The 23,120-nt window shown below is 40.1% G+C and overlaps 16 protein-coding genes and 3 non-coding genes across 19 annotated transcripts; 10 read left to right on the forward strand and 9 right to left on the reverse strand.

Moving 5' to 3' along the window:
- Positions 1-49: 49 nt before the first annotated feature.
- Positions 50-538, forward strand: NESG_02297 (uncharacterized protein; the record flags this gene model as incomplete). The annotated part of the gene is made up of 1 exon (XM_053049905.1): positions 50-538. The coding sequence occupies one exon, from the start codon at positions 50-52 to the stop codon at positions 536-538; it is 489 nt and encodes a 162-aa protein (XP_052904076.1).
- A 1,182-nt stretch (positions 539-1,720) lies between these two features.
- On the forward strand, positions 1,721-2,203 carry NESG_02298 (uncharacterized protein; the record flags this gene model as incomplete). The annotated part of the gene is made up of 1 exon (XM_053049906.1): positions 1,721-2,203. The coding sequence occupies one exon, from the start codon at positions 1,721-1,723 to the stop codon at positions 2,201-2,203; it is 483 nt and encodes a 160-aa protein (XP_052904077.1).
- A 30-nt stretch (positions 2,204-2,233) lies between these two features.
- Positions 2,234-2,306, reverse strand: NESG_02299. The gene has a single exon. It is a non-coding gene; the product is annotated as a tRNA-Val (tRNA).
- A 115-nt stretch (positions 2,307-2,421) lies between these two features.
- Positions 2,422-3,483, forward strand: NESG_02300 (uncharacterized protein; the record flags this gene model as incomplete). Its single annotated transcript, XM_053049907.1, has 1 exon — positions 2,422-3,483. The coding sequence occupies one exon, from the start codon at positions 2,422-2,424 to the stop codon at positions 3,481-3,483; it is 1,062 nt and encodes a 353-aa protein (XP_052904078.1).
- A 326-nt stretch (positions 3,484-3,809) lies between these two features.
- On the reverse strand, positions 3,810-4,742 carry NESG_02301 (uncharacterized protein; the record flags this gene model as incomplete). Its single annotated transcript, XM_053049908.1, has 1 exon — positions 3,810-4,742. One exon carries the CDS (start codon positions 4,740-4,742, stop codon positions 3,810-3,812), a length of 933 nt encoding a protein of 310 aa, XP_052904079.1.
- Positions 4,743-5,394: 652 nt separating this feature from the next.
- NESG_02302 (uncharacterized protein) lies at positions 5,395-6,993 on the reverse strand (the record flags this gene model as incomplete). The annotated part of the gene is made up of 1 exon (XM_053049909.1): positions 5,395-6,993. The coding sequence occupies one exon, from the start codon at positions 6,991-6,993 to the stop codon at positions 5,395-5,397; it is 1,599 nt and encodes a 532-aa protein (XP_052904080.1).
- Positions 6,994-7,977: 984 nt separating this feature from the next.
- NESG_02303 (uncharacterized protein) lies at positions 7,978-8,907 on the reverse strand (the record flags this gene model as incomplete). Its single annotated transcript, XM_053049910.1, has 1 exon — positions 7,978-8,907. One exon carries the CDS (start codon positions 8,905-8,907, stop codon positions 7,978-7,980), a length of 930 nt encoding a protein of 309 aa, XP_052904081.1.
- Positions 8,908-9,004: 97 nt separating this feature from the next.
- Positions 9,005-9,076, forward strand: NESG_02304. Its single transcript has one exon. It is a non-coding gene; the product is annotated as a tRNA-Ala (tRNA).
- Positions 9,077-9,111: 35 nt separating this feature from the next.
- On the forward strand, positions 9,112-9,747 carry NESG_02305 (uncharacterized protein; the record flags this gene model as incomplete). Its single annotated transcript, XM_053049911.1, has 1 exon — positions 9,112-9,747. One exon carries the CDS (start codon positions 9,112-9,114, stop codon positions 9,745-9,747), a length of 636 nt encoding a protein of 211 aa, XP_052904082.1.
- A 456-nt stretch (positions 9,748-10,203) lies between these two features.
- NESG_02306 (uncharacterized protein) lies at positions 10,204-11,589 on the forward strand (the record flags this gene model as incomplete). The annotated part of the gene is made up of 1 exon (XM_053049912.1): positions 10,204-11,589. One exon carries the CDS (start codon positions 10,204-10,206, stop codon positions 11,587-11,589), a length of 1,386 nt encoding a protein of 461 aa, XP_052904083.1.
- Positions 11,590-12,261: 672 nt separating this feature from the next.
- On the forward strand, positions 12,262-14,967 carry NESG_02307 (uncharacterized protein; the record flags this gene model as incomplete). The annotated part of the gene is made up of 1 exon (XM_053049913.1): positions 12,262-14,967. The coding sequence occupies one exon, from the start codon at positions 12,262-12,264 to the stop codon at positions 14,965-14,967; it is 2,706 nt and encodes a 901-aa protein (XP_052904084.1).
- A 516-nt stretch (positions 14,968-15,483) lies between these two features.
- On the forward strand, positions 15,484-16,206 carry NESG_02308 (uncharacterized protein; the record flags this gene model as incomplete). Its single annotated transcript, XM_053049914.1, has 1 exon — positions 15,484-16,206. The coding sequence occupies one exon, from the start codon at positions 15,484-15,486 to the stop codon at positions 16,204-16,206; it is 723 nt and encodes a 240-aa protein (XP_052904085.1).
- Positions 16,207-16,772: 566 nt separating this feature from the next.
- On the reverse strand, positions 16,773-17,030 carry NESG_02309 (uncharacterized protein; the record flags this gene model as incomplete). Its single annotated transcript, XM_053049915.1, has 1 exon — positions 16,773-17,030. The coding sequence occupies one exon, from the start codon at positions 17,028-17,030 to the stop codon at positions 16,773-16,775; it is 258 nt and encodes an 85-aa protein (XP_052904086.1).
- Positions 17,031-17,066: 36 nt separating this feature from the next.
- On the reverse strand, positions 17,067-18,527 carry NESG_02310 (uncharacterized protein; the record flags this gene model as incomplete). Its single annotated transcript, XM_053049916.1, has 1 exon — positions 17,067-18,527. The coding sequence occupies one exon, from the start codon at positions 18,525-18,527 to the stop codon at positions 17,067-17,069; it is 1,461 nt and encodes a 486-aa protein (XP_052904087.1).
- Positions 18,528-18,549: 22 nt separating this feature from the next.
- Positions 18,550-18,984, reverse strand: NESG_02311 (uncharacterized protein; the record flags this gene model as incomplete). Its single annotated transcript, XM_053049917.1, has 1 exon — positions 18,550-18,984. The coding sequence occupies one exon, from the start codon at positions 18,982-18,984 to the stop codon at positions 18,550-18,552; it is 435 nt and encodes a 144-aa protein (XP_052904088.1).
- Positions 18,985-19,550: 566 nt separating this feature from the next.
- On the reverse strand, positions 19,551-19,826 carry NESG_02312 (uncharacterized protein; the record flags this gene model as incomplete). The annotated part of the gene is made up of 1 exon (XM_053049918.1): positions 19,551-19,826. One exon carries the CDS (start codon positions 19,824-19,826, stop codon positions 19,551-19,553), a length of 276 nt encoding a protein of 91 aa, XP_052904089.1.
- Positions 19,827-19,900: 74 nt separating this feature from the next.
- Positions 19,901-19,972, reverse strand: NESG_02313. Its single transcript has one exon. It is a non-coding gene; the product is annotated as a tRNA-His (tRNA).
- A 77-nt stretch (positions 19,973-20,049) lies between these two features.
- On the forward strand, positions 20,050-21,453 carry NESG_02314 (uncharacterized protein; the record flags this gene model as incomplete). The annotated part of the gene is made up of 1 exon (XM_053049919.1): positions 20,050-21,453. One exon carries the CDS (start codon positions 20,050-20,052, stop codon positions 21,451-21,453), a length of 1,404 nt encoding a protein of 467 aa, XP_052904090.1.
- An 828-nt stretch (positions 21,454-22,281) lies between these two features.
- Positions 22,282-22,764, forward strand: NESG_02315 (uncharacterized protein; the record flags this gene model as incomplete). Its single annotated transcript, XM_053049920.1, has 1 exon — positions 22,282-22,764. One exon carries the CDS (start codon positions 22,282-22,284, stop codon positions 22,762-22,764), a length of 483 nt encoding a protein of 160 aa, XP_052904091.1.
- Positions 22,765-23,120: the final 356 nt, after the last annotated feature.

Genomic DNA, 23,120 nt, shown 5'->3' on the forward strand with positions numbered 1-23,120 from the left:
TAAGGAAAGACAACATTATAAATTTTAAATAATTTTATAGCCAAGTAAAATGGAAGTAGCAATTAAAACATGCCCAAAGCAGCTGGAAGCAACATACGTAATGATAAAACCCGATGGTGTTAAGAGAAGATTAGTTGGCGAGATATTGGCCAGAATTGAGAGAAAGGGATATAACATCTCTTACATTCAGACCGACTTTGCCACTGAAGAAATTCTTAAGGAGCACTACAATGAGCTTGTCTCTAAGCCATTCTTCCCTGGCATTATAAAATACATGACCAGCGGGCCAGTGATTAAGCTGATAGTCACAGGGCACGAGGTCGTCAAGGGCATGAGAAAGATTCTCGGTGCAACCAACCCAAGAGAAGCAGACGTAGGCACCATTAGAGGTGATCTTGCTAACTGCGTAGGAAAGAATCTTTGCCATGCATCTGACTCAGTTGAGAATGCAAAGAGAGAAATCGGCATATGGATAAACAAGGAGTTACTCCAAAATGAATTCCCAATGGATGACTATAACATGATATACGAGAAATAATAAAGTACTCCGTATTAAAAGAGCCTTCTCTGTTTTGTATAATATTTAGCTATTTTGTTGGCTGTTTGTCTGCTAAGAAGGCATAGCAGGACAAAGTAACATTGCTTTAAGCTATGCTTTCTGCATTTTATGAGCTTCCTACTGCACACCAACAAACATGTCTTTCGTTTACCTCTATTATACATACTGTATCTACTTGGTATAGTGTGCTTTTAAGCTAAACAAATTCTATTTTCTTTTCTGTTCGTCTTCTGTGTTGAGTGGTTCTTTGAGTTTTTACTTTCTTTCGATTTACCTGTGCTTTAGCTTTTTTTTTGAAGTATAAAGCTGTTCATTTTTTTTGGATGATAGTCTTCTGCTGATGCATTTTATTTGCAAAAACCAAAGAAAATCAAAAAAGCGAGAAAACTAAAAGGAGTGAGCAAAGAAAGCTTTACCCCAAAAGAATGTTAAATTTACAAGGAAAGACCCAGTTGGATCTTAGCAGGATCGATTCTTTTCTATCATACCAACATCAAACTCTTTCAAAAAACCATCATCTTGTACTTCTTATTGGCATGATTAATAGAAGAGAAGACATATAAATTCAAGAACAGACCTATTAGACGAGTATATTCAGCCTATGCAAGAGATTATTATGCTTTTTTGAAAGAAAGTACTCTAATGGTAATGGAAGTCTTTATACATTACTAGAAAAATATTTTATTTACACAGTTCCAAAGAGCCTTCTAGAGGAATCAAGTCCATTTTTATTTCTAGTGCTACTAAGAGCTATATACCTGCTATTTTCTGCAGATAAATCTTCTTTATATACATTCTATTCTCTTGCATTGGCTTAAACTGTTTTGAGGTTTATTGTATGCCCTTTCTTTTCCACTTTCTGTTTTTACGTTAATAGCCTTGCATATGCATAGACATACTGTGTATGTGCTTTTCCATGAGTGTATATTTTATGTGTGTGTTTTCTACCTCAACTTTTAATTTTTATATCATGTATATTGTTTCTTTAGAACTAGATAATATGTGCATGCAGAAGAAATATAATACGACTGCCATTTGAAAAGAACTTTTCTGCAGAAGAAAAGTGCATTGATTTGCACAACATGCACCCCTAAATTATCAAATCTACAGCAATAGTACAGTAAAGCCAGTGATTCATAATAAAATAATATTCGATTTTTTATGGGCAATAATAATACAGAGGAGAAAGACTCTCTCCTGAATAAAATGAAGAAGGCAAAGCCTTTCTTTGAAACGGTATCCACTGAGAAAAAGACGCTGCAACCACAGCAGATTGAGCTGCAGGAGCACAAAGAGACTGCGCCGCCTGCTCCAAAGCCGCCTGCACCCAGCCAAGCTCTTCTTTTCTCTGCGCCCGGAACTCTCTACAAAAAACAGGAGAGTGGATGGGCAGAAATATCTCCAGGAAAGATACAGGCTAAGGCGCTTGCTAACAGCCGGGCACAGCTGTGTTTTGTATTGGATAATACTAGAATAGTGCTAAATGTTTTGATCTTAGACCTGGCCCATATAAAAGTGGCCAACTCTGCAGTGATATTCACGGGACTGGAGGAAAACAGCCAGACATACACAGGATGCGTCAAGATGAAACCACAGGACGCAGAGGGAGTAGAAAGGATACTTAAGCAGGAGAAAGAAAAATAGTGCCTCAAGAAGCAGCATGCCAAAAAGAAATGTCGCCACCCGGGATCGAACCGGGGACCTCATCCGTGTAAAGGATGCGTGATAACCACTACACTATGGCGACTCACTTTAAAATAAAGAAGCAGGCCAATTAGAACCATCTTTTGTGTATCCATAGTAAACAGTAGATCTGTTTCCATGGCTGCCCTTACTTAGCATTCGTGGAAATAAATAACAAAATGGACGATTCAAAGACATTCTCTACGAGCGGTGAGATGGATAACTCTGTGCCGCTGCGTATTACTATCTCTATTCTAAGCGCTACTTTTTCCACTGCGTATCCCACGCTTCTCTCTTGCATTATGTCTGATCCTGAGGAGGTCTTTATTTCTTTGCTTGCTGGATGCTTTGCGTTTATTGCGATTCCTGGAGTAAATTCAAAGAAAAAGCTAATAATATCCTGCGCGCTGTCCTTCCCTCTTTTTTTTATTCCAGAGGGATATGTGCGGGCCTTTTTAATTGGAATTGTTCTATCGTATGGTCAGACCGCGGCAGAGATGCACACTGCACACCTGTCATTGTGTGCGTTTCGAGAGAGCGCTCTTTCGCAGCTGGGAATTCTTCTTACAATGCAGACATGCCTTTTCTTCTTTTTCCTTTCGTTTATACCAAACTTTGAATGGCTGTGCTCCACATTTGTTTTTGTGCTTTCTCTTACTATAGTTGAAATTGCTGCTGTTGTATTTTTCGTGCCAGACCCACCAACTGAAATGATCACAAGCAACAACCTTAATGTGCTGTACAATGAGGTGTACTACACTCTGACAAATCTTTTTGGCAACACACCCTTCCACAACTTTCACAGGGAGTACACCGAGATTGTGGATCGATACAACAAAAAGGTTGTTCCTCTTTATCTGAGGATCAATGCTGTTGTGGAGAAGGTAAATGTATCGTTCATTTCTGCTGGTGTAGGTGGGCTGCTGTCCACAACAAACAACAATATATATCTGGTTATTTTCAGCTGTCTGAGCATGTTCAAATGGGTGTTCAGCAACCAGCACAACAAGGAGTATATTATTCTGAGCATAGCAAGCATTGCGCTGGTGCTTCTGGCCATGCTAGCATACAATGTAAAACCAATATTTATTATTCTTATAGGAATGAGCCTTTATCTTGTTCCGTCAAGCGACGGATATCTGAAGCTTGACAAGTACCTCATTGGAATATCCAATAGCATCCGGAACCTACTTGGGGTTGTTATTTTTGTCATCCTATGGAGGGAGCAGATAATAGACTAAATCCAGTGTATCGCATTATTTGGAGCTCTGGTTATATACTGTTGAGGTACTCCTTTGGTAAGAATACTAAAGTGAACTCTGGCCCTGCGGGCATACTGGCTCTGTATATAATGATTATTTAGAACCAAGTGCATGTGGCGCCGTTTGTTCTACCAGAGGATACCACCCGGTACATAGCAGAGATTCATCCACTCAGCAGTCTAAAGAGAGTCTTTTGTGCTGATTGGCTGTGAAAACTATATTAAACACACTCAGAGTATACTGACACTTATAATAAATTTATTTACTTCTATAGTTTATATACACTTAAAGGGGTGTCTTTATTTCTATGCATCTGTTGTTTTGCCTGGATTGTTTTCTGGCTTAGCGCCATTTTCATCTTTTTTGTCCATCTGGTTTGGGTCTGGGTTTTGTGCACCCTCAACGTTAGAGGCTTTATTCTCAGATTTATTTTCTTCAGGATTGCTATTAGCATTTTCAGCTGGCTTACCTTCTGCACCTGCTTCTGCTGGTTTGCCCTCTGCACTTGCTGTCCCTGCTTCTGCTGCTGGAGAGTTTGCATTTTCAGCTGGATTAACATTTGCATTTTCAGCTGGCTTTCCACCTGCACCTGCTTCTGCTGGTTTAGCATTCGCATTTTCTGCTTGCTTACCCTCTGCCCCTGCTGCTGGTGGATTTCCATTCGCATCCGCTGCTGCAGGCTTACCCTCTGTACCTGCTGCTGGTGGATTAGCATTTGCACCTGCAGGATTAGCATTTGCATTTTCAGCTGGCTTGCCCTCTGCACCTGCTGCGCCTTCTGCTGGTTTAGCATTCGCATCCGCTGCAGGTTTTCCATCTGCACCTGCTGCTGAAGGATTAGCATTTGCATTTTCAGCTGGAGGATTTCCATTTGCATCGGCTGCTGGTTTGCCATCTGCTCCTGCTTCTGCTGGTTTAGCATTCGCATCCGCTGCAGGCTTACCCTCTGCACTTGCTTCTGCAGGTTTAGCATTTGCCCCTGCTTCTGCTGGTTTGCCACCTGCTTCTGCTGGTTTTCCATCTTCTTTTGGGGTTTTCCCTGTTAGATCACTTGCTACATCAAGAGCTGTGCCAGCAGGAGATTTTTTAACTGCAGTTCCTGCAGCTTTTGCTATTTTTTTACTAACAGATCCTCCTATTTCGCCTATTTTGTCTTTTAACGAATCAAATGAAAATCCACTTACACTATTTATGTATATTATAGCATATGATACTACTATTGCAAATAATATATTCATACTCTCAGCACTCTTTTTTGTATTTATAAGATGTCATATCAAATAAGTGCATGCTTTCCAATGAAAGTACAAAAACAAACCAATACAATTCTTACTTTCCAAAAGTGATTTTGTCCCCTCTTTTATACTTGCCAATAGGCTTTGCTAATTTTGACCACTTAAAAGGCTATCTAATGCAGTGCATCCAAAATGCACTTGCAGTCATAGAATAAAAGTCTTCAAAAAAATGTTTAAAATAAAACAAAGACTCTTACTATTCTGTAGGAGTACACAAATGTATTTTACAAAATAAATAAATACAGACAATATATTATTTAGAGACTAAGTTTCTGCATTCGAGATATTATTTATATTAATTTAGATGGTATGAGTTGGGCTAGACTTGCAGCTCACACAAAGAGAATAAAAACAACTATTTTCCCTCTGGCTGTGCAGAGGCAGATTATAGTTATCTCTGATGAAATGTAGCAGATATAACAAGAGAATTATTTATTGTGAGTTTGGTTTGATACTATGCCTGCATACAAAGATCGCAGTGAATTGCATAGCAATAAGTATCTATTAATATAGGTGCTGTGTCTGAGGCTGCTGAAAAGCCTTGCACAGATTTGTTCTAGAGTATTTTCATGACATAGCAGGAACAGAAACTGCATTATCCCTTGATGCCACCCAGGGGAATTAGTCTGCAAACTTTATTAGAGAGTCCGGTCTTTTTACAGTACTCAACCACTTTGTCTATACACTTATATGTTCTGCTAGACTCTTCTCCTATCTTGTTAATGTTCCTGACACGCATTGAGACATTCGCGTTAGCAAGCTCTTCTTTGATGCTTTCTTCTGTAACTGCCTGCTTGGCATCCTTTCGGCGAACAAGTCTGCCAGAGCCGTGGCAGGTCACATAATCCACGTTTTCGCCCTTTTCCCCAGCTGACAAGACATAGCTGCCTGTGCTCATGGATCCGCCAACAGACACAACATATGGACAGTGCACGCTTCCTTGCTGTGCGCACTCAGATGTAGATGCATCTTCTTTACCAGATGCAGCACCCATCTCTTTTCGCTCTTTGTCACCATATGGCACGATCTGCGTGCTTCCCTTTCGTATCCTTACGACTTTCTTGCCGTTTCTCTCTTCCAGCCGTACAATGTTGTGCGCAGAGTCGCTTATTACTTGCATGGTGAAGTCCTGGGGCAGGCCTATGCCAGGAACACAGGTTGGCTGCGCAGTGTTTGGGCCATCAGTAGATGGCTGATTAGCCTTGATTATCTCTCTGAATACATCTTCTACTTCTTTTCCTATCACTACTCTATTGCAGAAAGCAAAGTTACTGCACGCATTGACAGTTTCAAAGTATTTTTCTGCCAAGGGATCATTTATAGGGATCTCCACAGTTCCAGTTTGCATATAGACATCTTGTTGCTCTGCGCACTTATTTAGAAGTCTTGTCACAGCGGTGCTGCCTACTGATCTGCTGCCTGTATGCACAGACACACAAACAGTATCGAGATCAAGGCCAAGCCGTGCACACACTTCTTTATCAAACACGTCCCCAACAACCTGCACTTCAATGTAATGGTTGCCATCTCCCAGGGTGCCCAGCTGCTTTCTTGCTGCTGCACGCGTCTTCTGGTCCAGCAGCTTCTTTACGTTTTGCACAGGCAGACAGCCATTTGACTCTGTGCATAGAGCATCCATTTCAGTTGCTATTCCCAGCTCGATTAAATACGGCACGCCATTCTGTAGTATTTTATCCGTGTCAATCTCTTTGGATAGCGGGATAATTCTGTCTTTTATCCCAATGCACTCAAAAGCGCGCGTCATAAAAGCCTCACGAATCGAAAGAAATTCACTTCTTTTTATATTTGTGGCCCACAGTCTTACACCGCAGTTTATGTCAAACCCAATCATTTCTGGAATGATCTTGCAGTCTGGGTGGCTTGGGTCAAAGGAGCATGAAATGCCAACTGGAAACTGTTTTCCTGCATGGGCATCTGGGAGTGCAACAATCTTTGTCATATATGGGCGCGCAAGTAAAGAGGCTAGCTGGTCAAGAAGTGTGCTTCCGGCATCGCCGTCTGTTAAAACATGATAGTATTCCTCAGGAGAAAATATCTGGCACGTGGTTGTGCTTGTAGATGGGTTGGATATAGTTAGGCAGTCTTCAACTATTCTAATTTGCAGGTCCTTTAATAGACAATTTTCACGGTCCAGTGCAGCATACTCTTTTAGCTCTTTAAGTACATCTGACATTTTTGCAAAGCTGTAAAATAAATTGTTTTATAAACGGCTTAGCAGAAACATGGCAGAATGCAAAATAGAACTTAACGCATCTGCAAGTCAATTACATTCAAACAAAAATGCTTATTTATTCAAGTGCGGACTGCCAATTTGCAATTTGTGGAAACATTCATGCTGTTCATTTATGCATAGATAATGAAACTAAAAAGAGTAAAGAAGACAGATTGTGTGCTCTTGACCGCACACAAATATCTTTACAGATAGACATACTTATGTGTACTAGGTAGATTTTTTAGTTTTAATTAAGAAGTGCAGTGCTAGTTCTGGGCAGTTAATATATACATCAATTAGACTTCTGTTATGCCGATATATAAGTTATAGCTCTAACTAATGCATATTTTTAATTATACTGTGCTTAGAATACAGCTTTAAATACCTAGTTGTTAGCGATACTCAGGCTAGAGTACATGCAAGCTACATTAAGTAGCAGCTAGATATTTATAAAGGTATACGCAAAAGGAGTCCTTTCTCTAAAGTATTTTCTATATACGCATGCAGCCAAGGGCACAGTGTGCAATCTTGCTGTACGACTTAGTTACATGAAGCACCAGCCTAATAAACACATGTTCTACATTCAAAATCACTAGCAGCAGCATTGACTAAAATTAAGAAATATTTATATAACCGACAAGAAGCACTGCAGTGTGAATGGGTAAAGACAGTGCTAGTTCTTGTAAGCCTAAAATATACTATAAGACAAAGAACCAATAAAGCCAAAGCATATATGCATCTTAAGCAGGCTATACTGTAAATATTATGGCCCTGGAGCCATGCAGAGCAAGGTATTATGAAAGTGTGCTTTTTGCGGAAATAAATAGAATATGTTCAGAGCAAATGAAAGCCAAATAATTTTATGGAAGTAAAAAAATAATTGCAGGTCAAAGAAGTCCACAGAAAGGTCATAATGCACAAATACACCTCTTTACATAATTTAATCTAGCTGTTCTTCTCGTATATCTCAAAGTACTTTTCATATTCGCTTTCGCTCATTCTTTCTTTGTCCTCCTCTGTTATATCCTTGTATGGCTTTGGCACGCCCTCAACCTCAACCATTTCTAGCTCTGGCTCAGTGCCTGCGCTGACAGAGTCAATAGCCACCTCCTGCTCTTTCTTTCCAGGGGATTTCTCCTTTTCGCTTTCTATCTCGATCTCAGGGACACTGACCCCCTCTTCAATCTCATCCTCAGCAAACAGTTGCTTTCTTCCTGAGTACTCCACATCTCTCTCTTCCAGGTCAGCTGTGTCTTTTGGCGAAGTAGGGCTTTTGGCCTTGCCCTGATCAACGCCCAGGCTCTCAATCTCTTTCAGAAGAATGATAATGCAGTTCACCTCCTCCATTAGCTTTTTGAAAATATCAGAGGCTACGGTTTTTTCGTTTTCGCTGCTTTCTTTTTTCTCTTTCAATTCGCTTTGGCACTCGCTGCAGTTAAAGGTAAATGTGGTGCTGTTTAGGAGGGACTGCACGTCCAAGAGGGAGTGCATCACATCGCACTGTTCGCAGTGGTACATGATCTTGGTTTCTCTGTCCCGCATTTTTGTCTCCAGCTGCTTCGTCATGACAAACATCTTGTACTTCACAATGTTTATGATCTGCGCAAAGTTCAGAGAAAAGGTTGTCTTTGTTGTCTGCATGCCATCCGGCTTGATGTCGTTCGTGGTGGAAGAAGAGAGAATTCTGTCGTCCTTTAGCTTCACTGCAAGCCGGTTGAACTCTCTTGGGAGAAGCTTCATTTTATCAGCCAAATCATCCTCGGAAAGAACCATGTGGTGCAGCATTATGTCCATGATCACAACGTGGTGCGGCTCATAGAACATTCGCACAACCCGTTTAATCAGCTCTTCCATTGGAGTACTTGCTGCGGCCATGCAAAAGCAAAAAAGTTTGTATATAACCCAAGCACAGCAGAGAGGAAGCTGCCTCGCTGGAACAGGCCACGGAGCGCGTAGATGCATACATTGTGTCGGGGGACTAGCTCAGTGGTAGAGTGTCCGCTTTGCATGCGGAAGGTCGGGGGTTCGATCCCCTCGTTCTCCATTTTTAGTATTTTTTTGCACCTTATCCCTGCAAATATGGAAGCAAAGGAGCACAAGGAAGAAATTCACGCACAAGACCCCATCCCAGAAACAGAGGAGGAGCAGATAAGAAGAAGGAGAGAGGAGTATACAAAACTCTCTGAGAAGGACGACATTATTTTCTCGGCCTCTGCGATTCTATACAGATTCCAAATAGAAACAAAGTCCTGGGTTGGCCGAGGAAAGGGGAAGCTGCGTGTTTCTCTTGAGCCAACCAGCAAGAAGTACAGAATCACCCAGATCCGGGAAAAGGTTTTCAAGCTCGGGTGCAACCACTATATAGAGAAGGAAACAGTCCTGACAAAGTACTCCCTGGCAGAGCACTCTTGGATGTGGACCACATTCGGAGATGACTGCGGGGATGGCCTGGACAAGACACAGAAGCTTCTGACTCGGTTCACCACTGCAGAGGATGCAGAGAAGTTCTTTGCTGCAGTAGAAAAGGGCCGGGCACAGGCAGAAAAGCCAAAGGAAGAGCGTGAAGGACCAGCAGAGAAGAAGGCTGAGCACACGGAGGAAGCTAAGGAGGACAAGGAGGAGAGCCAGGACGGCGACAAGCCCTCTAAGCCAGAAACCAAGGCGCAGGATGATGCCCCGAAGGCGGAAGAGAAAGAAGATGCAAAAAAAGACTAGATTCTTAGAAGAAACTAGTTTATTTTAGACTATTATCGTGTTAGCTGGATGCTAATGGACAAATAAAGTTTTGTTCTTATTTGTTTTTACTTGGTCTGACCATGCACATTTTACTGCCTTAACTTTTTCTATACAGCTAGACTGCAATATCTGTTAGGACTAATTTCAGATCATGTACATTTTTGGTTGCATATTTGCTTGATGCATCACAAATATTAAATGTACGCGCCTGTTTCAAAAACTGATCTAGCCAGGTGAGGCTTCTGGAAATTCAAGCTATACCAAATTGTATGCCTGTTTGATTTGTGTTAGAGTTGCAGAGTAATGGGGTATATGCTTTTAACTAGGCACATACTATTACGCTGACAGGTGTCTCTGTGTATTCTAGCACACATCTTGAAACTCTGTTTTAAAGTTGTAAAACACCTCTTAAATGAAGACCTCTTTGTGTTTTTAATGCGCACACTGAAAGAGAAGCTAACTCAGTCCTTTCTTCTTCTGAAAAGAACGTTAGAGACTAAAGTAGAGCCAGCAAAGCCTGATAATGCGCCATTTGTTCAAGACGTGCTTAAAAGGCTTAATGAAATAGCAAAAAGCAAAGAAGATCAGTCTATGGCAGTACGGAATAAAGAAAAGGACACAAGGGAAATTCAAAGTATAAAAGAAGGAATTGAGTCTCTTTTGAAAATTGCAGGAAGGCAGGAGCAGGTGCAAAAGCAGCTGGAGACACAAAGACAGCAGGAAGTGAAAAAACAAGAGGAAATCAAAAGACAGCAGGAACTGCAGAAAAAGCAGGAGGAAACAAGGCAGCAGAAAATACAGTATGCTCGGGAGAATAAAGAGTATCTGGAGCAACTAGAAAGAATGACATCATCCAGTTCGTCCTCAGGTTCATCATCCAGCTCATCGTCCAGTTCCTCAAGCTCATCATCAAGCACAGACAAGGAAAGTGACAAAGAACATCAGGATAATGAATCTGAATGCTCAATTTCCAGCTATATTAATTCCTTCTTCACGCAAAAGCCACAGGCTGAGGCCAAATATATTCCATTAGGGCAGAAACCGTCAAAGATATCAAAGATGCCAAAGGAACAGAAAAGCCAGGACACACATAAAAAGGAGAAGTCTACAAGTAGAGTGTGTGGAGTACCTGCTGCATCTTCCAAAGAGTCTTCCAATGCAAAGGAAATGATGCAAATAAAGAATACTAATGAACTGCCCAGTAAGCGAGAAAAACAAAAAAATATCCAGACGGCCAAAACAATTCCCTTGGAAACAAAAAAGCCTATGCTTTCTTCGCTAGTGCCAAAAAAAGAGAGCACTTCCGAAAAAGACATAAAAAAGACAAGAAGCACAGCAGCACAAAGCACACAGATACCGGTTGCCAAAAAGATAGTGCCAATTGTGATTGGAGGAAGGATTCGGGCGGATGTCTTATCTGAGGAGTCTGGGGATACACCAAACCCATCTGCATCCTCTGACAACTCCATATCTGAGTCTGTATCAACTGCAGACATTTCCACAAGCAGTCCCGTATTTAGTAACCCTGAGATGGTGCGTGTTGAGGACAAGCTGAAGTTTATTAGCAAACAGGGAACAGTAGAGGACGATGCCAGGCTCTATGGAATGATCACCAAGACAATTGAAAAAATGAAAGAGCGAAAGGACTTTGAGGCAATAAAAATGTCAATGCAGATGGACATTGCAAGAAAGTATATAAAGGACTTTATCGATCTTCGAATGGCCATGCAGAAGAGCCAGCCTGATGCAACAAAGCAGGATAAAATAAACAAAAGAAAAAGACTGCAAAGAAGACTTGACTCAACAGCACCCTATAATTAGTTCGTACTGTTTTACAATAAATGCCATGTTTTATTTTTCTTTTTTTATAAATTTGTGCTAGTCTTCCTAAAAAATTAAACTTGTCCACACTAAACTTACTCATTTATTTTAATGCCTTGCCTATTTACATGCAAAATATTCATTAACTAAAAGTATAAGTATTTTGGAATAGATTCGTATATATTAGAAACACCAGGGCAGCTACACTCAGTATATACAGTGATTGCGTATATAGTGATAAGTAAGTTCTTTTATAGAGTATTGCAGTTCTAGTTATGGCAATACACAGACAACCATAAAAATTCAGTGCACTAATCGATCTAAATTAGATGATGAACACATAAAGAATAGATTAAATAAGGCTTGTTCTGCATAGATAAGTATGTTTTTATAAAATTGCTTACAAGTGTATTTTCTATCTTTTAGTTTTTTATACAAGAGAATAGTGTCAAAATGATCACCGGTGTATTTATGTATGCAGATTGGATAAATAAATTAGGCCACTTAAAGCACAGAACTGCTTCTGCACATTGGTTAAATATAAATATAAGTGAAATATAGAAAAACAGCCAAAATGATACATTTCTAGAAATAGAAATAACGGATTCTGAGGGGGATGAAAGGCGAGAAATTACAACAGTTAAGAAAAAATCTTTTTTCGATTTGCAAGAAATGATCATTAGGCTAATACTAAATCTAGTGATGTTGCAGAGCATTCTTACAAGAGTTAATATGGCAGACATAAAGACAGTTAGCGAGACTTTAGTTGGCGAGAAGCAGGACGTGTTTATTAACACAAAAGGTCCATTAAATTTACTCCGTGGATATATTGAACACCAAAGCGGATATATGTACAACAAGCGATTTTATTCATCTGAAATAGACACAGACTATGCATTGACCAAGAGAGAAAAACCTAGCCCAGACTCTATTCAGCGCTATACATTTACAAGGACACCTGTCAATGATAGGGTATATAAAGACTTTAATACAAAAACACCAGAAGGCAAGTATCTTAGTACCTATCACATGCAGTTAATAAAGATGTTTCCGTCAGCAGATGGAAGTCTTTCCATTGAGGCAGGCAGGTCAAATGCACTTACAAACTTTCTAAGAGCAGAACATGTTAAGAAAGACACAAAGTATATTCTTGCAGCACTTCTTCTTCTCTCAGAAGGCGTTGAAATTAAAATAGATGTAGACCATACGGGAGAAAAAAAGAAGCTTGTCATAAAAAGTAAGACAAACAAGGAGAAAGTGTTTGTGAATGTGGACATGTATATAGCAGGTACAGACCCAGTCACTAAGGAGCATAAAGAGAATATCTATCAAAGCGAAGCAGCAGAAATTGTCAAATTCTATATACGGTGCAGAGACAATCCACTTCTAAAGAAAGATGGCGAGTTTGCAATACCTTCCACTAGAGAAGAGTTTGAAAGTGGCTTATTTCTGAACAGCGCAGCTTTCCTCATACAAACGTATATATATGAGTTCATTGACACAGTAGAAAGCTACAAGGACCTTGTGAATGCAGTGCATGAACTACTGGTTGATCAAGTAGTTAAAAAGGAGAATCCCGAACAGACGAAGAAGAAGAGCAAGAGCAGCAAAATATTTGATGAGCTCTTCCTGGCAAAAGAAGCATTTGATGAAAATATAAAGTACATTGCATCTTTCACGGACCTTATAAAAACCACAAATGAAGAAGCTAAATTTCCCTTCTGCAATGATAGTCAGCTGCCGCAGTACACTAAAGTGCCGCTTTGTAAATTAGACAAGTCTGGCTTTGAGTTAGACGAATCCTTAAAATACAGTAACTGTGTAGAGTCAGCCCTTCTTGGACTGTTCTGCTGTCTGGCATACAATCCAGAGACAAAAGAGTATGAAACCGATCACATGGGAGAAAAAATAAGTGATGAGTTGAGAGACTTCTTTAAAAAGTATCCTAAGCCAACTGACATTATTAACATTGAAATGCACAAGGATTGGTGTATGGTTGTTGCCTGTTTGGATAGTGATGATATTGACTATAAAAGCAATAAAAACGAGATTCTATCTGGGCTTGAAAATGTATTTCTGGTAATTGCAGAAATAACAGGCCAGAAGGAAGAAGCAATGGAGCTAGTTGAGCATATAAAAGCTGCATGCGAAAATTCAGAATTAGATGAAAAAACAACAGAATGTATTGCAAATAAGATAGAATCTATCATTACATCACTATCTAAGAATAAGAATGTAAAAGTAAACTGCGAAAAAATGGAACTTACCACAAGATCAAGTAATAAGCCAGATGTTTCTCTTAAAATTGAAATTTCTTATGTATTTGATGGAGCAGAGAATGGAATTGCTTTGTCTGTAGAAGCTGGGCATAGCAAGGTTCAGGTTCTTTCACTTCCAATAGCTAATTCTGAACAAATTAAAGAAAAGTATAAAGAAGTAAAAAACATTTATAACAAAGTAGACAACTATACAGGATACATTGTTACTAAGTATGTTGAAGCAAGATTGAAAGTTTTGGGAAATACAGACTATAGTATCTTAGATAACTGCAAGAATAGCATAAAAGAAATCTTACAAGGTGATTCTGAGAGCTTATCTAAAATATTCTTATTAGATAAGATTATTGACAGTGACATTAAGGCTTATATTATGGAGCAGTTTATAGCCTGTACTATAGATAAAGAGATAGCCACAACCAATGCTGTAGCATGCTTTACAGCAAATATTCTAGGAAGTTCTTCGCTTGGTAATACTCTAGCTAGGCGTAAAATGGTACAATTCTTCCCAATGCATACAAGATGGCAGGAATACTATCCAAAGCTTGGGTTTAAGCTAGGTGAAAATCTGCCAAATTTAGACATTACAAACCGCCATTCTAGAATACAGGATTTTTTAGATGCAATAGTAGCATGGCCAGCACCTATCACAGTCAAGGCCTTATGCAACTACCTTAAAGTAAGTATTAAAAATGCAGAAATGATGGGATATTTACTAAAAAACTTCATATCTGCCAAAAGCCTATTTAATCATATTGTGGGTGAGGGGGCAGTAGACAACTTAGTGAAATTTCACTCCCTTATTAAAGATTCAGAAAAGCTCACTTATTTAAACTCTACGTATGTTTCTTGGTTTATCTATACATGTGTGGGCGAACAGGTGTTTTCACCAGAGTTTATTAAGACAGTCTACAGCTATATACTCCTTGATGATTTGCCGAGTACGAATGAACTTAAAAGATTAGGGTTTTCTACTAATGATTTTGAAAAATGCTTAAATGTTTTAGAAGAAAAGAAAACTCTTCTATGCTCAGAAGATGACGCACAAAGCGAAGAAAACCATGATAAACTAGTATTATACTTTGAAATAGCTATGTACTAGATGATCTAGATTAGAATATAACACCAATCGCATATGGATGAAATATAACCTAAATATTCTCTAGTGGTGGAAGTGTTTTGGCATGAATGCAATAATCTAGAATACCTAGTGCAGAGATTAGAATCATACTGAATCTGTTCTGCTGCAGTCTAATAATGACAATTCTGATCTTTAGTTTGTTTTAGTGTGACACATATTGCTTTGAAAATAAAAATTAGCTATTTACACTTTTATGCTTCCATAGCTTTCCATTTTATTATAGACCTTTGGGCAATTTCTCAAATATATGCGAGGACATCACTACATAAGAAATCTGTAGAATAAGCGTGCACAGGCACTCCACCGAACAAATAAAGAGTATGCAAAATAAAAATGCATAGATTGAATTTGACACAAGTGAATGCCTCAGCCATGTAGCTGGTTTTAATATTTAAAACAATGAAGATAGTAAGTTGTTATAGCCACAAAACATTACATTATATTCTGTTTATATATCCGCATGCAGGCTGTTAATCGATGAAAAGCCGTTTGCAAATATTTATCTATCTGCTGCTAATTCAATGCGCGCATATACTTGCCTTTGAGAACCCTACAAGTACCTATGTTCCAACGAACGTTGACTTTGGTTTAATTGTTCTCAGAAAGACTATAATTTCAATAAGAGTGTATATACCTAGTAGCGTTGCGGAAATGTATAGAGACCACGAAATAGAAATTGCCCCCAAGGTAATTGCTATCTTCAAAATAGTTGAGAATGGTATAAATAGAACTCTCAAAAATCTAAGGAGCGAAAAATACTACAGTCTTCATCCAATTATTACAATAGTTGACTCTAATGACCCAAGAATAAGAACATGCCCCAACTCGATTGCGGAGCTGTCTCTTTTCCTATCAAACATATACAATCTTGATCTTGGCGCAACTTCTTTTATTTTTATTACTCTATGTCCCCTTGCTGCTATTAGGGCGCATCCTATATATCTTCCGCAAAAGCACTTTTATATCAGCCAGGGCATTACTGGCACACATAATACAATGAACATTATTTTATCTGAAGTAGACCACTATTTGCTTGTAAACGCTCTTGCAAGAGCTATTCTTAAAGCCTGTGATTTGTATACAATAGAGCCACTGGCAGTGCATTCCCTTCATGGCGACGGAGATGTGGCTTTAATAAATATAAGAGTTTTAAAAGAGACTGCACATGAAATGCTTCTTAAGGAATATCTGGGTGAATGAGCTTTACAATACCTGTGACTTGATCTAGAGCAGCCAGATTTACACGCATTCTAATGAGTGCCATGAAAATACCATTTTAAATAAAAATCTAAAGGTTTGTAAGTCTAGCATATTTAGAGTAAATAGAACTGCTGCCAGGAACGGCTTTTGCAGGTTTTTTGAAGAAAATGCATATGTGTGAAGCAGCTCTTATAGACATTAAGTCAGCAAACAAATGACCAGTAGTGCTTTCTGGTGCATCTCACTCTATAAACTTGCATTAATCAAAATAGTAAAGAGATAATTTGAAAAAAACTGACAAGTTGTCAAATCAGTCTTTATTATTTATGTGCAGTTTCTTCTTGCAGTGAGAAGGAACCTAGCATTGTCACACCTACGCACTGGCATCTGTGACGGGCCTTTTAGATGCTGCATAGGCTGTTAATTACGCCTGCATTGCATTTAGTCTCTATGTAGCACCCTTTAATAGGAGTGCTTTTTGCATGCATTGGCAGAAATAGAAATTGAGTGCCTGCCCCTTCCAAGCACGTCATTCCTGTTGTGCAGATTTTTAGGCCTATCATCTTTCATTTCTTATTTATGTCTTTTACACATCTGCTGCTCACTCTAGGATCTTCCTTCTGCAATTGCGGATCATTCTTCTTTTTCATAAGCTGCTCGCACAGCCCAATGTTTTGGCTATTAACCCGGGTGTTTAAAAAATGGTGAGGATTCAAAGACTTCTCTAGGGTTTTGACAAGATCGCTCACTTTTGGCGCATATACAGACTGCTCGTCGCTTTCAAATGCCTGTATGTGCTTTTCCTTTTTCTTCTGCTCTTTCATTTCAAAAAACAAACCCAGAAATTATCTTTCAATGTTTCACTCCTCAGGCGAACGAACAGACCACCAGCTTTCACCGATGTACTTTTGCGCAACATCTGGCATCAGCTGCCCCACAGGAGGGAACACGCCCTCAACTATCTCATACAGACTGCAGTGCGTTAGCTTCACAATTCCCTTTCTTCCTGTAGATATCTCGCTTAGTGTGTTCACAATGAAGATCCGCCCTGGATCTATCTCGCACACCTCGTATGCAATGCGGTCACTTTCCTTGTTCCCAAATCCTGCATATATGCGGCCCCTCCGCAGAAGTCCCTTTATCTCAGAAATCACAGATATTTTGAACTCCTCTGGGCCCTGCACCATCTCCTTATAAATAGCAGATAAAAGGCGCCCTGGAAATAGGATCACTGGGCCAAGCGGCAGGCTCTGCTCCTCCTGCTCAACTCTTTCAAGATATGCCTTTGTGAAGCCAATGTGCCCTATTGGCCGGGAGGACAGATAAATGATCTTGTAGCCATTCTCAACAATTTTGTTGTACAGAGCAGCAATCCCAGAGTGTGTCCAGTCCTTCCCCATGGCACCGTATATATACCCAACAATATCGCTTTTTGTGATGGTTCCGTCAATGTCAGAGACAACAACTTTATCTGTCTCGCTCCACAGATAGATATTGCATGTGAGAAAGATTGGGGTTCCGGATAGGCGATATACGGTCTTATTCGGGCCGGGCAGCAAATGCATTTTTTCTATGTAGTGGTCAGGCAGATAAACCTCGCGCTGTCTTCTGTCCGGAGACTGCTCTGGCCGCACTCTCTTTCGCAGCAGCTGCTTGACCAAAAACTTTTCTGTGTACTTTTCATTCACCTGGTCTGCTCCATCGCCCTCCGTCTCTTCATCGCATGCATGCCCTCTGCGCCTTTCCACGCAAAAGTAAAGCTCGCTAAACAGGCAGAACGCCATATAGAAGACAATCTTTGGGCTTGTCTCCTCGTAAAGCCCGATAACAACCATGTCATTGCCCAAAAACGTTTTTATCTTATGCTCATTAAAGACCTCCTCTATCTTATTCGGAATAACTTGTTTGAAAATGCACTCGCTAAATACATACTGTCTGTGCAGAATGCACTCATAGACCCGCTCGTAGTTTGCAAGAAGAAAGGCATAGTTGTCGTCAGACTCCACAAACATCTTGAAAGACTTGAATGGAACATTCACCAAGGGATGCCCTGGGTGGCTTTGGTTATGGAGGGAGAAAAACACATTCCCCTCTCGGTCTAGGCGCGCTTCAACATTGACTACCCTGTCGTTTACTATTAAAATAACCTCCCGTGAGGTTTTAAACGACTGCACGTTTCCAAAGCGAGCATGAAACCCAGTGGAGTGGAACCCCTTGGCTGTTTTGCAGACTATTACATCATTTGCCCCGCTCATTTGCCCTGGATGCATATCCTTATACAAGTCTGACACCGAGTTAAGCACTCTCCCCATAAAGTTCATAGAATGTAAAAAACATCTTCATTTATTGTGTTTGTTTCTTAATTTGGGCCAGAGTGCTCTCGCTTACTTCTAGCCACCTATTCATCTCCATTGTAGATTTTCTTAAAGACTCATCGACTTTCTCCTCAGCTGCCTTGAGAGCCTTTAGCTCACTATCCACGCCTGCTGTCTCTTGCTTAAGAAAATCAGAAAGAGCTGCAGAGGGAGCAGCAATATGCGAGGCCAAAATGCTGGAAATTGTCTGTGGGCATGTGATATCGTACAGTGGGGTGGGGGGCTTCATCAGCAGAACATCAAGTTCGTTGAGCTTTGAGGGTATGGAGTACTTCAGAAGGAGCTGTGTGAAAAGTGCATTGATGTCATCTTTGACGCCTTCCTGGATCTGTGCTTCTGCAAACAGCTGTGTAAGCATCTTTTCAAAGGAGGACTTTAGCTTTACAAGGCGAGGCCCATCCATTTATAAAAATAATTTGCGCCCAGGATATATTCTGCCTATTCAATATCCAGTGGGCAGCAGGCCCCAGGCAAGATATACAAAAAGTGGTACAGCCTGTACAGTGCGAATATCTGCACATATACCAAGCATTTATGCCTCTATTAAAATCCATTGTATTTTAGCTTTGCAAAGCATAGTGGCTCAGTCTCCTATCCAAACCATTAATGCGCAGTCAATATGAATAAAGACAGAAGTATATAAATGACTATTTATTAGTGTCTATCAAGTATATAGTGCACTTGCACATACAGCTAGGCGGCAGTGTATGCAGTGTGGCTAGAGTACCAGAGCACTCTATACCCACAAAGCACATGCTCTTTAAGACTTCTGCACTTCTTTCAGAAGACGACTTCCTTCAAGAAGAGCTAAATAAAGACAATACCGAGTGAGTTATTTATTGAAAATAGACCTTTGTCTTTGCACAGCACAAAGCATGCCTGCTTCTTATTAAAGCTGCAGTTCAAGCCATTACGAGGCGTGCATGCCCTCTGCATGTAAATATAGACACCTAGAGAGGCGTTTTTGCGTTACTGGCCTAGATTTGCAGTATACTTTTGGAGAGCAAGCTTAATTGGAAGCATGTCTTCCCCAGAGGCTAGTTGGCAAGTGATGTATGCCTTCTTATATGGAAGAATCTCCTTTATTTTTGAGCTAAGCTTTTCAGAGTAATCCTTAGTGTCGCCGCTCTGCACGGCGTATATATGTATTTTGGACTTTTCTCGGTCCATGAAAACTTTGAAGAAAATTTCGCCAGTCGCTCCAGGGACAACTTCTTCGTAGAATAGAGGAGGCGCGTTGTTCATGCAGAAGGAGGCCAGTTTGGATATATATGAAAACACGGGGTAACACGGGGCAAACTCAGAGTAAAAATGGAAAATGCTCCCTCCGAGAATCGAACTCAGGTCTGCACGGCCACAACGTGCCATAATAACCACTATACTAAAGGAGCCACTAAAAAATGAAATTCCAAGTACCAGAGGATTCAGCGGGCAGTTGCGTGATAAAGTATTTTTTTATTCTAGGCAGATGAAAAAAAGCCTACGAGAGTGTTTTAAAACAAAGGCATCTGCTGTTTTTGGGGAGTTTTCGCGAAATGCGTATCTTCGGGAGGTTGTGAAGTACATAACTGACCGATATGCAAAAAAAAAGTACTTTGAGCGGCAGGCGCCTCAGCCGCCCCAGAAAAAAACGAGGCTGTCATCTTTTGAGAACTTCACAGAAACCACCTCAATCAACAAATGCACACTTTGCGTTGTGGTTCCAAACAAAGGACTTATTGCTGAGATTGTGGCGCGGCTCATGGCAGAGAAGAGTATTCTTGGAGAGGACATAAAAACAGAGAAGTATGCAATTGTAGGGGATGAGGACGATGACTTCATGATGCCTCTAATGTATGCGGACGGCGAGTTTAAAGAAGCATACAACAGCCAGGCGGATGTGATTTTGGCCACCACAAAGGCCATGGTAACGCTGGGGGACCAAAAGCTGGACAGATCAAAGTATTTCATCCAGACTGCGGAGGAGCTAGTGGACTTTGCACGGAAAGCCAAGAATGATCTGAACATATACTCCTTCCTGTCCGGCGTGGACACTGTAATTGTGCTTGATGCAGACATTCTTCTTATACAGAACTCCGTCTCGTTCTACGAAACACTAAAAATCCTGGAGGAGGCGCGCCCCGCCATAAGGCCACAGATGAATCTGCGCTACCTAAGCAGCGGAGAGGAGAAGAAAGCCTTTGTCTTCCTTGCTGGTGTGATTTCTCCCGCACTAGTCTCTCTTATTGAGAAAAAGCCAGGGCACATGATAGTTAGTAAAAAGGAGAGTGCAGAGCCCGCCTCCTCTGAAACGCTGGAAAGCACGCCTGCATGCTATCCGTACAGTGTGTGTCTTAAGCTGAATAAGACCGTGGCTACTGAGAAGTATGCAGACCACCACATTACAACTCTCTTGAATTCATACGAGAGGACTCTGGTGATTGTAAAGGACTCTGTTGAGATGGAAAAAATCAAAACAGAAATTCATAATAGCTCTGGGTTCGCAGAAAAGAACATCTTCTTTATAGACGAGTTTACTGCAGAAAGCAAGATCAAGGAGGAGATAAAATCAAAGATTCTAAGAAAAGTATGGATAATCACAGAGAGATTTATATTCTACAGGAAGAAAAGGCTTTCCCGTATACTCACTCCATACAGCCCAATAAAGATATTTGCTCCCTATGTTGTAAACCCAAGAATTCTGCAGCTTGCAATAAGCAAAACAGAAGATCTAGAGGAAACTGAGAATGGCTTATACAATGCACCAATAACACTTGTTATATCAAGCGAAGAAGAAAGATATTTTGTAAACGACCTTTTTGGACGGCAGGTTTCTATCAGCAAACTCTTTGAGTACTCCGATGAGACCACTATTAATGTGCAGGAGAAATAAAACATGCGGATATATCTGTCTTCTGGCAGCTTTAAACACAGATGCATCTTCTGACTGCCTGCATTCTTTGTATTAAGGACAGGAAAAAAAATGTGCAGGCAAATATTTGACACTATGCATAACTAAAATAAAATTAGATTTTTAATCTATTCGAATAGAAATTAACGCCCACTGCGAATGAATGTGCTGATTTCAGGAGATATATTTAACTACTTTCAACCTGCAGGGTATTTTTATTCGCGATTTTCTTAATGGTTTTTGGTTTCCAGAAGTTTTATATCTAGATTTAATATAGCTAACTTTGAGAAAGTATATAAATATAAGATAAGAAATTAAAAAAGCAAAGTTTAGTATGACTAAGTCTAATGTTTTGAGGAAAAATCATCTAGCACAGTGCATGATTATGATCTACCATTAAAACTTCATATATCCTCTTCACTTTTCATCTCTATAGTAAAGCAAATAAAGCTCAAAATGTATTTTACTCTATATCAATGGCATAGCAGGCAGAGAAGTGCAATCTGCTGGCTGCGTTTCCAATCTTTATATGTATTCGGGAGAGTTATGTTGCAGATCGATCTTTTATGCATTACTAGCTCTTGTGGAAGAATTCTATCAACTACTAATGTGCAAGAAGTCTTTAGAATGGCACTTTGAAATAGTTTCATTTTATGTGGCCTCTGCATAGATGGTTTGCTTTTTAGTCTTTAAATCGCACAAAATGGTTTTGCAAAGTGTTAGAGCCTGAGCTGCCTGCGTTACTAGGCATGCCCCAAATGAGCCTTCTTATGCAAGCAAATTTAAGCCATAAATATTTTTAGTTTTTATATGAACAACTCGCAGCTGAATACGGATGCAGTTCCTTTCATCATTGGAGTGTCTAGCATCGTTCTTATGCTGGCCTTCAGTGCTGTTGGCTCAATTGTTGGATCTGTCAAAGCAGCTTCATCAGCTGCTGTGGTTGCAAATCGAGGAATAGACCTGGTGACTAAATCGTACTTGCCAGTGCTGTTTGCATCTGCAGGATTTATGTACTCTCTTATTGTGACATTTTTCTCAATACGCGAGCTGACCACCGACATTACTTTGAAGACAGCCATGCGAATTTTTGCCTCCTGCACTATTTATGGGGTTGGCGCACTCTTTTCGGGCATAGCGATTGGAGAGGCAAACAAGCACGGCATTGTGCGGCTGAGTGAAAACAGAAAGGTGTTTCTTTCCATGCTTATTGTCAACTCAACAATTGAGATGGTTGCAGTGTTTGCTCTAATCTGCTCAGTTATGCTTCTCCTAGGCGGTGCTACAAAATAAAAGAATTCTTGGGCAAACAGAATCCTAAGATATATCCAGGGTATGCTGTTAATAAAAAGAAGCCCTAATGTGTGGAACGGCAGGCATAAATGAACAACCTCAGCAAGGTTTTCTTTAATGAATAATATAAAATATACTGACTAGATTTGTATTTTGAATAGATACACAAATGATGAGATCTTCGTAATAAAGTATATCTACTCAACGCATCTTATATTTTTCACAAGCCCCTTAGCCTATCTACCTTTTATGTAATAGCACCAATTTAACTCCGTAATGTATATTGTCTTTGTATGGTCTATCGGTATTCAGCTATTTTCCTCATGTTGAATGCATGGCCATTTATATAATTTGTG

Source organism: Nematocida ausubeli, assembly GCF_000738915.1.
Source record: "Nematocida ausubeli strain ERTm6 chromosome Unknown supercont2.5, whole genome shotgun sequence".
Lineage (NCBI taxonomy): Eukaryota > Fungi > Microsporidia > Nematocida > Nematocida ausubeli.